The following is a 14,631-nucleotide window of genomic DNA, read 5'->3' as shown; positions in this document are numbered from 1 at the left end:
GCTAATGTAAGATGTTTGTGTCTTGCTCCTTCATTCTTTCTAGCAATGCTGGCAGGCACAGGAGTGCATGGAATGATTCTATTTCTTTCTCTTTCTGTCTTGGGTAATTGTTTCCTATAATTTCTAATGTTTATCAAGTCTTGGTACATGTGGTTAATTTTTTTTCTTATGGATGGCCTCTGCTTTGCTTTCTTTTTCTTTTTTTTGAAAATACAAAAGTAAGTAAATATCATCCTATATTTAAATCAGAAGAGTGAACATCTCTGTCTTGTGAACAAAGTTAACTCTCTAGTACTAGGATTTTCCTAAATTACTTATTTCATCTGGCAATAACATTTTAAAATTCATTGACAAGTGGCTCAATAGACATATCAATTAACAAAATACATGAGGACTTTGCTCAGTTCTTGGAGAAACATGAAACTGTTCCTGCCCTTGAGGAGTTTACATTCTCGCAGGGAAATAGGATAAAGCAAGGAAGTGTTCAATGAAAATCTAAGTGCTGAACAGAGTACAAAGGTCAAAGCAGAGAGAGATTGCTGTGGGCTCAAATGCGCTGTTAGGATTCACAGGGGGCTGGGACTCCACTTGGAGCTTGAAAAGAGAGGTGTTTGGGTAGGTGGAGTGGAGAAGGCAGGGTCTTCTGGGTAAGGGTGAAAGGCTGGGGGTCAGAGTCCAGGATGAGTAGGGTGTGGTCTGTGGCAGTGAGGAAGTGCAGGGTGGCAGCACTGGGATCTTGGGTAACAGGAGACAGAGTTGGAAAGGTCAGGGGTTGAAGGGCCTTGATTCATTAGTTCGGCCTCCACCTCAGTGAAGGTCCTGGTGGAAAACAGATGGCTCACTCATAGTGGGGTAATTTGAGCTAAGTTTAAAAAAGGGATTACTTACTAAGTTGTGGAAGCGTGCAACAGTAATCACAAGGGTGAGTGCAGTACCTCAGGGTTGGTAACAGTGGGGTGCTAAAGCTTCCCCTAGTCCAGGAGGGGTAAAGGGGTGGTGCAGTCACCATGAATAGAGACAGAGAAGGCTCTGTGGGAAGGGCTGCTTGACAGGAGCTGAGCTGAAGTGGAAGGAGGCCAATAGCCCTCAAAGACTTTGCAGGTTGGGGTGAGGGGAGGTGATAAGTTCACTCAACTCATTTTCCTCCCTTCCTCTGATCCCCTGCTCCCCATTGGCTGGCCCTACCCAGAAGCCAGAGGGCAAGAGATACCACTGATTCAGTCCTTCCCGCTCAGCCTTCTGCACACAGAGTGGGTGGGGAGGGTGGGAGAGGGTATTCAGAAGGGCAAGAGGAAGATGTGGGAATCTTTCCAAATGACTGAACAGGGCTCAATGCAAAAAAAGGACTACTGCAGACTTGCTAATCCAGCAGCAGTTATGCAGGTTAAGGAGGGGAAGAGGTTAGAGGCAGGGAAATCTGTTAGTGAGATCAGGTTTGACATTTTTCACAGTGTAAATCAATAAGGTCCAGGACCATGTTGTTGGCAAAGGGAATAGAAATGAAGGAACAAATGTGAAAGGCATTATAAAGAATTGTCAGTAATTCATGCACCCAAATTGGTGTCTCTCTTTGTAGTGTTATTATCTTCAGATTTAGATTTCTAAATGTTATAAAACATATGTAATTTGTGAGTTTAGAGTTTGGCAACAACATCTCTCTTCTTTAATCATTTTCTCTAATGTACTTTTCCTTCCTTTTTTTTTGCATTTTGATTTTCTTATTTGATTCAGTTCTTGTTGAGGGTATGGCTCAGAGCTTCAGTAATTTAGTTTGAGAAATACTAACACTTTACAGAATACTAAAGGAGAGTTCAAAATTCAGGTTGCTCTCTAATTGTATTAAATATTTTCCTGATGTAACTAATAGTTTATCATAAATTCTAAAAATCAAACTATTTTAATTGTTCTCTATCTTATAAGTGAAAACACACATTAGATACTTATCACATCATAATGAGTTCATTCTATCTGCAAACATAGTGCAAACGTCTATCTCAGTCTGTAAGGTTGATCCATCTCCCTCTTATATACTCATTTCTCTTCAGCACAATATATGCATAAATTTTCTGTCAGAATAACCTGTACAGATCTCAGTGGATGATGTAATATCAGAAAGACCCAATAGCTCAGTCTCCCTGTATTCTATGATCTTTTCGAAAGTCAAGAGCATGCAGCTCTCTATTATGGGTACTTACCTCTCAATGAAGTTTCTCTGTTTTATTCTCTGCAGAAAGACAAAAAGTAATTTTACCAGGAGATAATGCCAACTGAAGAGCTACAGTCTATTTTCATTCCCTTTTCCCTTTAACTTCACTTCAACTACCTGTACGTTATTTTGCAAGAATAAAATTCCTGTTGGCTTTATCAGACGTCCCCAGGCATTTCTTCAACTAACCCTAATGCTGTGGAAACCGCTTCACTAGGGGCAGGGGCTGGAGGCTGGGAGCTCTCCAGGCAGGTTCCAATCAGTCAGCATTTGGGCTCACCTGATGCAGGAGATCCAGGTGCTCCTGGGAGTTGCTGAAATTCTTCCCAATGTCGAAGAGGCAGAAGGTCTCTTGCTGGCAGATACTGACCCAGTCCTGGTATTCCCCTGTGTCAGGGATGCGGTCCAGAAAGATTCGATATGCTTCCCACACTGCTTCCTGACACACTGCAATGCAGCGCCATTAGGGGTGGAAAAGAGATCCTAAGAAGATGCCCTTCCCCCAACCCAAGCACAATCTTAGAACATGGAAAGCTCTTTCATGGCTTAAGTCAACACACTAGTTTATAGCCCACAGAAACTAATTCATTTAACAAATATTTATTGAGCACCTACATGTGCTATGGAGAAAAATAAAAGAAGGAAGTTAGGGAATATGAGTGTGTGTGTGTGTGTGTGTGTGTGTGTGTAAGACTGCAAAATAGGGTGGTGGAGGAAGGCCTCGCTATAAAGGTGACTTTTGAGCCATTTGGGAAAAGCCCCCAAGGTTGCAGAATGCCAGAGGCACTGAAGGAACAGCAAGGAGGTCAATGTGGCCAGAGCAAGGTCGAGAGTAAGAGGATGAAGAGAGAGCGATGCGGTCCAGGGAACAAAGGTTGTGTGGGGCCTTGTGGCCAGTAGTCTTCCAACTGGGCATAGGCACCTGGCTGTATGTGAAGACTTTCCAAGGGATTACCAGGCATACAGACAGGTTAAAAGAGGGTCAATTTCTAGGTCTCAGCTCCCCTAACATGCTTTCTTAAAATTGGGCTGCCCAAGGACACCTGTTACCTTCTTCACGTTCCCTTTGGTCATCATCCTTCCCCCTTCATCCTCCCCTAATCTTATTGCGCACAGTACCTCAAGGTTGCCACACAAAGGGATGATTTGAAACAACAGTGTTGAGGTTAAGAAAGTAAGTGAACTTAGTTGAGGGGCAACACACATTTTTGCAACTAGGGTGGTTTCTGATTCTTTGCTTTCAACAGATTAGGAGTCTTAATGGAGTCGACAGCTGATAGATCATTAAAAATAATGATGACAGATCATGATGTGATTGTTAGCCTATAACGCCAAAGGAACTCAAAGAATAGGATATTGCTATAACAAAACTCCATCTGTTCCCCTCTGCTTATGTAACAAGTCTTCTCAGCATTTTAGTGAAACTAAATGAAAGAATAGGGATAAAATCGATGCTAAAATCTGTCTCCTTTTATCAATACACAGTTTAAATGATATGTAGCGGCACATGAACTAATAGAGGAACAAAATCAAAGCAACCCATCTGCCCAGAGGCGGAAGCTAATGAAGCTTAAGCCCCACGCCCTTGGTTAAAACTGGCCCCTTCCAAAGCCCTGCTCCTAATTCTGGATTTATAAACATCAGTACCCACAAAACCTGTGTCTGACCATATATCCAGCTGTCAACAAAAACTTACTTAAAATTTTTGTCAAATTTATAATATATCTGTTTTAACCAATTATATATTAAAAATAACTATAAACGCAACTGAATCCAGAAGAAATTTCCTCGTACACATAAAGCCTATAGTAACAGGAAATAAATAAAAATGTAATTTCAATTTATATACATATTTTTGTTACTGAGAAGTATTTTAGAGTAACCAGTAAAAGGCTTTCAAACATAAAATAAATGACATTAAGACTCTGACGTGGGAAGTGGAATGGAAATGTGGGTACGTGGAGATAAGGAACCATGGGACATTTCCTCCTTTAAGGAAAGTCCCTTCACGTGTTTGTTAAGAGTATTTGATGTAAGTATTGAGTGGCTGTGGTAGATCCCACTGGATACACATGAAGGCTCTAATTCTTATTTTATTTTCAATATCAATATAAACAACTCACCAAAAGTTACATCCTATCTAATTAATTAAACTTATGATGAAAAACCTTAGAGGTCAACTGAAAAGCATATAGGGGGTACATAGTTTAAAAATTATTTTCGGGGGTAAAATGAGGAAAAAAGGTGAGATGACTTTTGTTATAAGCGATTATAGTCTGTTGGTTTTACGTCCAGAGGAACTGGGAGCAATTGGAGGCTCTGGGGCAGAAGCTGACATCATTGAACTTTCTAGAGAAACTCTGATTACTGTGCTAAGAAGAGGGTTTGGGGGAGGAACAAGGTGAGAGAAGACCAGCTTGGAGACTCTTACTGCCATGCTTTATCCTCTCTTACTCTCCATGATTCTGTCTGGATTTTCCTTAGCTTTCTATTTTAAGAGGAAAGAGGATTCCAGACCAACAGAAGCTCAGGTCATTTACCAGCAGCCACCTGACTAGAACCCACAAAGTCAGGAGTGGGTACAGTCCTCACCACCTCAAATGGGCCATGGAGTTTGCCTTATTTGGGGAAGTCACAGGGGTCAGCCCTCCTGGAAAGCAATGGAACAGCCTCGCCCTGGAGAACCCACTTCTGCCAGCATGGTCTGTCTCCTGCCAGGCAAGGACCAGAGAGGTTTAATGTCTTCCCAGAACCAATCATCACACAATATTCTGCCCTTCATCTCTCATCAAGAGTCTACAGGGGGCCGGCCCCGTGGCTTAGTGGTTAAGTGTGCATGCTCCGCTGCTGGCAGCCCAGGTTTGGATCCCGGGCACGCACCCACGCACTGCTTCTCCAGCCATGCTGAGGCCGTGTCCCACATACAGCAACTAGAGGGATGTGCAGCTATGACATACAACTATCTACTGGGGCTTTGGGGGGGAAAAATAAATAAATAAATAAAATCTTAAAAAAAAAAAAAAGAGTCTACAGACCATGCGAGAAGGAAATCACACTTGGGTGTTTAGATTTGTCCAAACCCTAAGAGTTGTGTGTCCAGTCCAAGCAAACTGGCTGCACTTGCTGTCCTTCTACCAACACACTCTACCCCGCTCTGGGGATGTTATTTTCGCCTACCATCTTTCCCCAGGGGACCTGCTAGTTTCTTTCAAAACCCACTAAGTGCCAGAGATACAACAATAGATAGACTCAACTACCACTGCCTTTGAGGGCTTCGTGTCGGTGACCCTCACCGACAACATCCAAGTGTGAAACACCTGGGAGGACAAAATGTGATAATCCTTCTGTTTAACACTTAGACACACCCTCCGGTGTGTTGCTTTTGGCCTCAGATTAAGTTTTCCTTTTATCTCAGCCCAACTGAAGGCTTGTTTTTGGTGCCCGCCTCTTCCTAGCTCTCCTCCTTTCCCAGCGGCCCTTTCTCCCATCTCAGGGACACAGAACACCCCGTCCCCATTAAGACCTGCTTTTTACAAAGGCTCTGCGAGAACTTTCTCTCTGAATCATGAATGGCTGAAGCCGCTTGAAGTATTATCTCCCCGGGGCATTGTAGTTTACAGGGATCAAAATGTTAAGGATGAGACAGGGACCAGTAGATTCTCTTTAGACTCTTTTAGAGGGGCATGTTTTTTTGGTGGCTCCTCTAATGTCATTTTTCTGGCCTCCTGGAAGCTTACGACAAACCAGGGCACAGAATCCTTCTGTGATTGGGAGAACAGGAGCATGGGCCCATGACCCCCCAGGATAGTCCCCCATCCTTACCCAGGGAGCTTCAAAAGAGCCCTTGAAAATTGAGGCATCAAAGGATCTCAGGGCTGGAGGAGTCTGAAAACTTCTGAAAGTTGGATTCTTCTAACCCCTTGATTTACCTGTTCTGCACCATCCTTCTCTGAATCTACTGAGAAGGACTGGCACACGCATTCTAGAGAAATCCAGAGCCTTGCCTCCCCAGTCTTTCCACAGTTGCTGGCCAATGCCTGAAATCTGACCACAGAGCCTCAGCTTTTCTGCTGAATGTCATACCCTAGACTGTGTGACGACGTAGGAAGAACTCCAGGGAACACATGTCCTGGAGGCCAGGCATGGCCCAGGACAGTTATTCATATTTGGAAGGATTAGGTTAGACCAATGGTATGTGAAAATGCCCACCACAGGGTTGGGCACACATTAGATGGAGAGAGAACACTGGAGTGGGAGTCAGGATGCTGGGTTCTAACCCTGCTCTGCCACCAATGTGGCCCTGACTGAGCATGCCATCTCACTTTTCCTAACTGCACAACAAGGTTGTTGCTAGATGTTCTCTAGACCAGTGCTTCTAGAACTTTAAAGTATAAAAAGATTACCTGGGGATCTTATTAAAATGTAGATTCTGAAAGTAGGTCTGGTGTGGGATCTGAGTATCTGTGTTTCCAACAAGTCCCCAGGTGATGGTGATGCTGCTGGTCTGGGGACCACACTTGGAGTAGCAAGAACTAGGATTCCCTGCATCTTTAAGTGTCTCTAAGTCACACATTAATGTGAAAGAAAGATCTAGCTTTCGGTATTGAGGTTGGGGGCAAGAGAGAGAAGGAGAGAGACACAGGAAGGGAGAGAGAGAGAGAGAGAGAGAGAAGGAGAGAGAGAGAGGGAGGGAGGGAGAGAGAGAGAGAGAAGGAGAGAGAGAGAGGGAGGGAGAGAGAGAGAGAGAGAAGGAGAGAGAGAGAAGGAGGGAGAGAGAGAGAGAGAAGGAGAGAGAGAGAGGGAGAGAGAGAGAGAGAGAAGGACAGAGAGAGGAAGGGGGAGAGAGAGAGAGAGAGAGAGAAGGAGAGAGAGAGAGGGAGGGAGAGAGAGAGAGAGGGAGGGAGGGAGGGAGAGAGAGAGAAGGAGAGAGACAGAGGAAGGGGGGGAGAGAGAGAGAGAGAAGGAGAGAGGGAGGGAGGGAGGGAGAGAGGAGAGGAGGGGTGGAGGTTTGAGGGGAGGCGGTCACAAGGCACGGAGTTTGCCTGGGTAGGAGCACAGGGTTCCGCCTGGGCGACGACCGGAGACAAACTTGGCCTCTCTTGCATCTGTGCTTTGGGATGAATATGTTTATGATTCTACCATGAAGCTCAGAGCATGTTCACTTAAAAGAAACAGCTCAATATTTCATTTGATTTGAAGAATTTGGGAGCTTTCCCCCCTAAGTTTGAAAGATGTGAACAGATAATTTTATAAAAGTAGCAACAAGACCAATAAGGGTTACTCTGTCAAAGGAAACCTGCTTTGTAGCTGTCTTATTTCTTGTTTCTTTGTGAACCAATTTGTTAGACTTAAGAAACCCATGTTGATGAATAGTAAAATTTCATGTCACCCAGGGGCAGCCATAAAGATAATGGACTGTCATTGGAGTGGGGAGAAAAACAGAGGCTTGTTTCATCCAGGGAAGCAAGAATCAAAGAGGCAATCTTAATCAAGAATACAGAGCTATGCACAAAATTCAGAGCTAAAAATTTGGTTGCAGCAATAAACAGTCTATTCTACAAATACCTGTGATGATTTCTATTTGTGACTGTCATAAAGAATTAGAAGTTACATGAAAATAGTTAGCATTAGTTGTGTTCATATTCATTGTGATGCATATATTATATATTTATACTTCCATCTGTGAACAAATAACATGGAATTTACCAGTGTCACTATCTGATCAAAGTGTAGGCACATTCAAAGTGAATAATTTACACATCACTGTCTTTTCTTTGCGTTCTCAATGGCCTCTTTACCTCCTGTATTCATCAACAAGCGATTACTGAGAACCTGCTATGCAGAGGTGCTGTGCTAGGACCTCAGAATATTAATGTAGTGCACTTGATTTTCTATAATTAGAGTCCTCCTTCTGACCATGATCCAGGACTTGTCATTTCTCTGTGGGTGTGGCTTCTGTCAGAAAGCAAATATCACTTCACTTCTACATAAAATGAGACATATGAGGAACATAAGGCTTAATATTTTTGAGACTTAGTTGATTATGCCTCCAAAACCCAGTAAGAACTCCCCAGATGAATTCAACCCTTGCACATGTTAAGATGTAAATGCTCAAGAACTTTGTAAGGTGTTAGCGTCATGAAATGGGTTCTCAGTTGTCATAATGTGCAACACATCACAAGTGAGAACTGAACTGGCTTGCTCTAGTCAATGGGCTTGAAGTAGGGCAAGGTGGCTGTGCTTTTTGGAATGGAAGCAAACATCTAATGTGATAAAGGTGGAAACTGGTAAACCTCCTCAACTTTCACCTGTAAGATGAATCGAGTGTAGGCTTCAGGTAGACAAGATACTTTCCATTATTTGGTGCTACCTGGAGAAGTTAATAGCAACTACCAAAGATTCTTTGTTTTTTTGTTTGAAGAAGCAGCCATGGAAATTTTTTCATCCGTGGCAAGTGGATGACAAGGACAGCCACTGATGGTTCTGATGTGACTGAATTCCATAATGATTTCTGGGAAAGCTATCAGAATCCTGTGATGCTGTCTTGGGTAAAAATTGCACTTGGGCAATTCTGCTGGGAATCATAGTAATTGTGCTGGAAATCTTGTCAACAGCCCTGCATTACATCTCGGTAACTGCTGTTAATTTGTGACTCCTCTGCCCCCGGATGTCCCTCCAAGTTTCCAAGCTTCAGAAATTTTTGCTGGATCAGCAATAAACAACTTAAACTTATCAAGAAGGGAGAGAGGATCTGGATTGTAATGTTGCTTTTGAAAAATGCAATATTAAATCATAAATCAACTTGCTCAGATTCTTGATGTTGCAATCATTCTGTGCTTCTTACTTCACAATAACAACATTAAAATTCAACATTGGGCTTTAGCAAAAATTAAAAAAAGAGGTAAAACCCAGATGCCAAGCCTTTCTGGCGACTTGTTAAACGTCCTAATGATTGTATGTTGCATAGGACATTATTTTAAAACATAAGAGCTGATATCTACCACAGTTTTGAATGTTTATTATTCATTACTCTCAGATTAGTTGGATGATTTTTATAAGTCTTGTGACTAAATGAGAGATTCTGGAAGTTTTGGGCTGAAGATAACCTATGGATGGATTTTCCATCAATAGGGAAGGGATGAAAAGAACCAAAGGCTAACCAGGTGTCATATCTTTCCTTACCTCTCAATCTATAATAAGCTTGAAGACTGGCTAAAATCTGTTTCATGGGTTCCTGTGGACAGACTTTAACTCCAGCTGGGAAAAGTGCCGATCTTTTTGTTCGATGCTTTGCCAGATCGAATATTCGTCTCATGGTTGACACTTTGTACATTTTTGCAGTACTCCCAGTTGTTTCGATTCTTGGGGCATTATCTATATCTTTAGTTTCAGAATGGTATATTTTAATGGAGAGATCTGTAAAAGAAAGTTCGATTTCCTGGTAAATACATACATTTATGTGATATATGTGACACACATGACAAATGAATGGAATAAACTAAAAATTGTCATCCACTGGTTTATGAAAGTTCTGCTTGGGTGCAACTACCAAATGTAACATTCCAATGACAAGGCATTTTCAGAAATAAGGGAATAGTGTAATGAGCTGATCAAGTGTATTTTTTAAAAAAAACCAATGTCTCAAATCATCTTGCCTTTAGGAACTGCCAAGTATTCAAACCATTTCCTACACATCTCTCTAAAAATCACTCCCTATTTAGCACTCAAGGCTCCCGAGAGATGCCTCTTTTATAGACATTATAATCCAAGTGGGGGATGATACAGCACTGCGGCACCCAGAGGTGTACTCTTGATGAGGAAACGGAGTGCTTCTAAAAACCTAAGGAAAAATGTGACAAAACCACCTCCCCGTCAGTTACTGGCAGCCCTAGGATGTCTATATGGGCGAGGCTCAGAGGGTGGCAATCTGGTTGAAAGTGAGTTGGGGCAAGGACATGTCTTCGAGTTGCATTTACAGAGCAAGCTTGATATTTTATGGGGGTAGTGAGAAGAAAGACGAAAGAGAGGGCAAAGAGACAAGGTCGAAGAGGATTTAACTCCCAAGCCAGGTCATCCTGTTGGCACTGCTGTGTCTGTTAGGATCAGCTCTAGACTTCATTTTTAACTCTCTAGATCTCTCATTGTAATAACTTACATTCTTGGAGCACTTTTTTATTTTGATTTTTTTGTCATATGTAAATCATCTCATATCACAAAAGCTCTATCACATAGATGAAACAGACTGTTCTTCTCTGTTTACCACGCAGTAGGGTACTGAGGCTTAGAGGTGGCAGAGCATGTTAACAGTGAGGTCAGATCTCCATTTCTCCTCTCCCACTCCATCTCTTTCCTTTTATCCATCTACCGTTTGAGAAAGGAATTGTTGACGAACAGTTGGGACCACTCACTATGGCTCCTTGAGACCACAGGCAAGTGGTTTACAGAGATTTACATTTCCGTTATACTAAAGAGGCTCTCAAACTCATATCTTCTGAAATGTTGTACAGACAAAGGAATCAAGCAGAAATCCAAGTGGGGTAGCTGCAGAGAAACTCAAATCTTGCTGCAAAGCATAAGAGTCCCTCCTTCACTATGGGGGGTGGACAGAGTCCTGATGGGAACACATATTCACTGTCACTCTGAGGAGTCTCAGAGTATTCTGTTGGTTTTGGGCAGTGATAAATTCTTAGGAATCTCCAGAAAGGAAGGGAGCTGAGAGATTAATTTGCTCACCCAGCCATACACCAGACTAATAAATCATTATCTCTGAGTGGAACACAGGCATCAGCAACTTTTGAAGGTCTCCAGGTGATTCTAATATGCAGACAGGTTTGGGAACCACTGTTTTATGGATCTGTAAGAATACTTTCAGCTGAAGAGTCAAGATAACCCACCTTAAACCGGCTTAAACAATAAGGAAGTTATTATTGCACACAAGAGGAATGCCTGGTGAAAAGGAAGCCTCGGCTCTGCCTTTCTCCCCTTCTCCCGTTCTCTTTACTCAGTCTCCTCATGTGGTGACCTTATCCGTAGGCTGGCTTCCACCAAATTAAACGTGCTTGCCTTTGTTCATGTTGAAACACGGCCTTTCTATAAAGTATGGCTGACTGATGCCATGTGCCTGGACCAAGGCCAGTTGCCAAGGCATGTGCAGTGCTGTTGACCTGAGCCAAGTGATCACAGGGAATGGGACTGGGCTCACCCTGAGGGGTACATTCTAACTGTGGAGTGGGGTCAGTTTTCCCTGAGTCAGGTTGGCAGGGCAAAGCAGAAGGTGCCTGTCCAACATTGGGGCAAAGTACAAGAGGGGGATAGGAGCTGAGTATGCAGCCACGAGTGCCCAATGCAGTTAGTAAAGTGGGATTTTAGTTTAGGAATGTTAATTTTTAATAACCCTTTCAAACGCTTATAGATTAGAGTGTGGTAAGTTGTAGTAAAGTTTTTGTAATTATAGTTCAGTTGCCACTAAAAATGGAGGGAAAAATGTGCATCATTGGATAATCCTAGGCCTGTGTGGTGTGGTGAGCACAGACTGTACTTAGGGAAACCGCGCTCCGCATGCACCTTGCACTTCTTGTTCTTCCCACAGCACCTGCCCACAATGTGAGGGGGTCCTGCTATTAGGCTGGTCCTGTTCTCCACTTTGTCACCTCCACAATCTTCTGTCCTTTGGGGTTGGTCTTGTTCTTACTTTTTTATACTACGCTCTGATATAACTCTCTGTATAACTTGGTTTGGGAATAGTATTTCCTCCACCCTGGCTCTGGGAACAATGCCCCTGTCCTGGAATTTTTTCCACTTGGATCCTCCTGGATCTTAACACTTTGCTCATATCCAGGCTTGCTCACATAGATCCTGCCTGATCTGGGTCTTTGGACCTTTTCCTATCAGGGTGGGAATAGAAGGGAAGTGAGAAGGTCACAGATTTGCCCTGTTCTCAGCATTCCCACAAGCTCTGCCCTGTTCCCTTTCTCCTCCTAGGGTCAGTCTTTCCCTGTTCTCCACATGTCAAGTCTACACAGCTGATGGTCAACAACAAGGGTGAATTAGGATGACAGGAGATTTGGTTTGCTGGGGAGAGCCTAGTTTGTTGCTGCTATTCTTTCATTCTCAAATGTGCCCTTGTTTGGAAAATAAATTATACAGTCACCCAGTATTTAGTATCTCCCTGCTGGAGGAGACCCAAGACAAACATTCAACAAATGGCTGCCCCCCTCCTCTAGGAAGCACCTTGTTCCATTTTTGAATATCTCTATTTAAATAATTCTTTCCTTTGAACTGAAAATTACCTTCCAGTAGCTTCCACACATTAGTCCTATTTCTGCCCTCTGGTAAATCAAAGACCAAGTTACAGATACTTCCATAAATAGTTCCTCATATTTTCCCTACTTTAGGCACTTCTTTACAGTAGGCTAAACATCTTCCACCTTTCTCTGGTTTCCTTTATACTCAAGTATCAGACATGTCAGCCTGTGTTCCTTTAGATTACCTAGACCAACCACAGGGGACCCTGTGATGATACTGTCACTTGGGCAGGGATCAGAATCCTCTGTGCCTCCACTCCAAGTCATCGCTAGACAAGAGGTGGGCAAGGTCTCTGAGAACAAGGGCTTAGGGTTACCCGGGTCCAAGGATTTTTATAGGCCAGGCCACAGTGACAAAGTATGTGTCTTACCCAAGGATTTTAAATAAAAGAAACCAAAGATTTTAAAGAATTGAAACCTGGAATGTTACAAAGTTCAGTGAGGGAAAAAGAGCTAATACTTGCTGGAGCTAATGAAAGCACTCTTGTGTAAAGCAATTAGATCCCATTAGATGCCGTGCTCAGTGCTGCACAAATTGTAACGTTGATATTGAACCGAACTTGCACAGATTCTTTGGATGCATTTTCATGAGTTTGATATTTTTAGTTTATATAAGTATTTGGAAAGAGTAGGTAAAAGTTTAACAAGACTGAATTGATAATTGAAAGAACCGCTATAAAAAGGGAGCATATTTAATAGAAGATGGGAAAATTTTTTGAAGCAGAAAATATTTCTCTAAGATGATGACAAAACATGAGCATAACCTGTGTGATGATGAATTGGCTGCCATCAACAACTGTCCCTGGATGAAGTTCAAAGTTACAAAGAGAAGAGAAGGGCACAGTGATTTCAGAACAACAAAAAAAGCCCCATCTTTCCCATAGTATAAGAATATTAGAAAAATTTAATTAAATATATTATGAACTTGGAGAAAAACAAATGCAATTGTATTATTTTATATTGCAGATTAAACTCCAGGAAAACAACCCTTAAGCCAATAGTTTTAGGCAATAATCATATCATTGAATGAGGAAAAGAGGAAAATGGAAATTAATATATTTGAATATTCAGAACTTCAAGATACAGAAGAGAAACAGCTAACATGCTTACTTTCTAAATTTAACTTAAATACGTTCATTATTTGTGAAAGAAAACTGTAGCAGCAACACAAATCATAGGTCATTCAATGATTCAAAATGTTTTAATAGTACCAATGGTACCAGGGCACTGGCTCTGTGACTTACTAGCTCTATAACTTGGATGTCCTTGACTTGACCTCTCTGGGCCTGAGCTTCCTCCCCTGTGAAATGGGGAATAACAGTGCCTCCCTTAAAGGTTTTCTGTGCTATCAAATGAGTTCCTGCGTGGGCAGCACTTAAAACAGAGCTGGGCACAGCTAAGCGCTGAGTAGGCGCTCCTGGATCCGACCACGCCTGCACTTCACTTCCGGGCAGCGCGGCTCTTTCGGGTACCGCGCCTCTGGCCGCAGCGCAGACGGTGCGCATGCCCGAGGTCTGCTGCGCTTCCGCGCGCTCCTGTCGTTCGTGCATACCGGGAGCGCTCGTTCCTTCCCGCTTTGTTAGGCTCCTGCTTTTCCTTCGAGGGCAGCTTCTAAGCTTTCTGTCTTAAGCTTTGTCAGATCCCACGTTCAGAATTCCTTCATTGCTCCCTCCTGTTCCTCTAGTGTGGCTCCTGTCTCCACTGCATTTACTGGTTCATCAGTATTCATTAAGTGCCTACTACGTTTCAGGCCGAGTATGGTATGCAGTGGCAAATTAGATGAACAGATGTCGTGGAACTCCTGTTGTTGTGCTTGCTTTGTCGTGCCTTGTGCAATAGTTTGTTGTAAATATATGAGTTTCCCCCTTTAGGTTGCCAAGACCTTTGTATTGGCAAATATCTACACTCTTAGACTGCAAACACCTGGGCATTGTAATCTTGTCCTCTCCCCAAGTCACATTGGTGTTTACCTAGTACAATGTTTTGTACACAACAGACATGCAGTACATATTCATTTAGTGAATTAATGGAAAATTCCTGTGGAAATAGTAATGGGTCTTTTGCAATATATGTATTCGAGATTCGTTTTATAAACCATTAGACCATGAAAAACAGTTTCAT

The 14,631-nt window shown here is 42.6% G+C and overlaps 1 protein-coding gene across 1 annotated transcript in view; it reads right to left on the bottom strand.

Moving 5' to 3' along the window:
• IMPG1 (interphotoreceptor matrix proteoglycan 1) overlaps positions 1 to 14,631 on the bottom strand; it is a 115,365-nt gene that overhangs the window by 78,872 nt on the left and 21,862 nt on the right. Inside the window, 3 exon segments of the mRNA XM_058566749.1 lie at positions 2,196 to 2,224; positions 2,487 to 2,653; positions 9,389 to 9,622. Of these exon segments, the coding sequence (XP_058422732.1) occupies positions 2,196 to 2,224; positions 2,487 to 2,653; positions 9,389 to 9,622 (430 nt within the window).

The sequence above is a fragment of the Diceros bicornis genome, chromosome 23 (genome assembly GCF_020826845.1).
Source record: "Diceros bicornis minor isolate mBicDic1 chromosome 23, mDicBic1.mat.cur, whole genome shotgun sequence".
Taxonomy (NCBI): Eukaryota; Metazoa; Chordata; class Mammalia; order Perissodactyla; family Rhinocerotidae; genus Diceros; species Diceros bicornis.
Note: the sequence above shows the minus strand (reverse complement) of the source record. Positions and strands in the feature narration are given on the sequence as shown.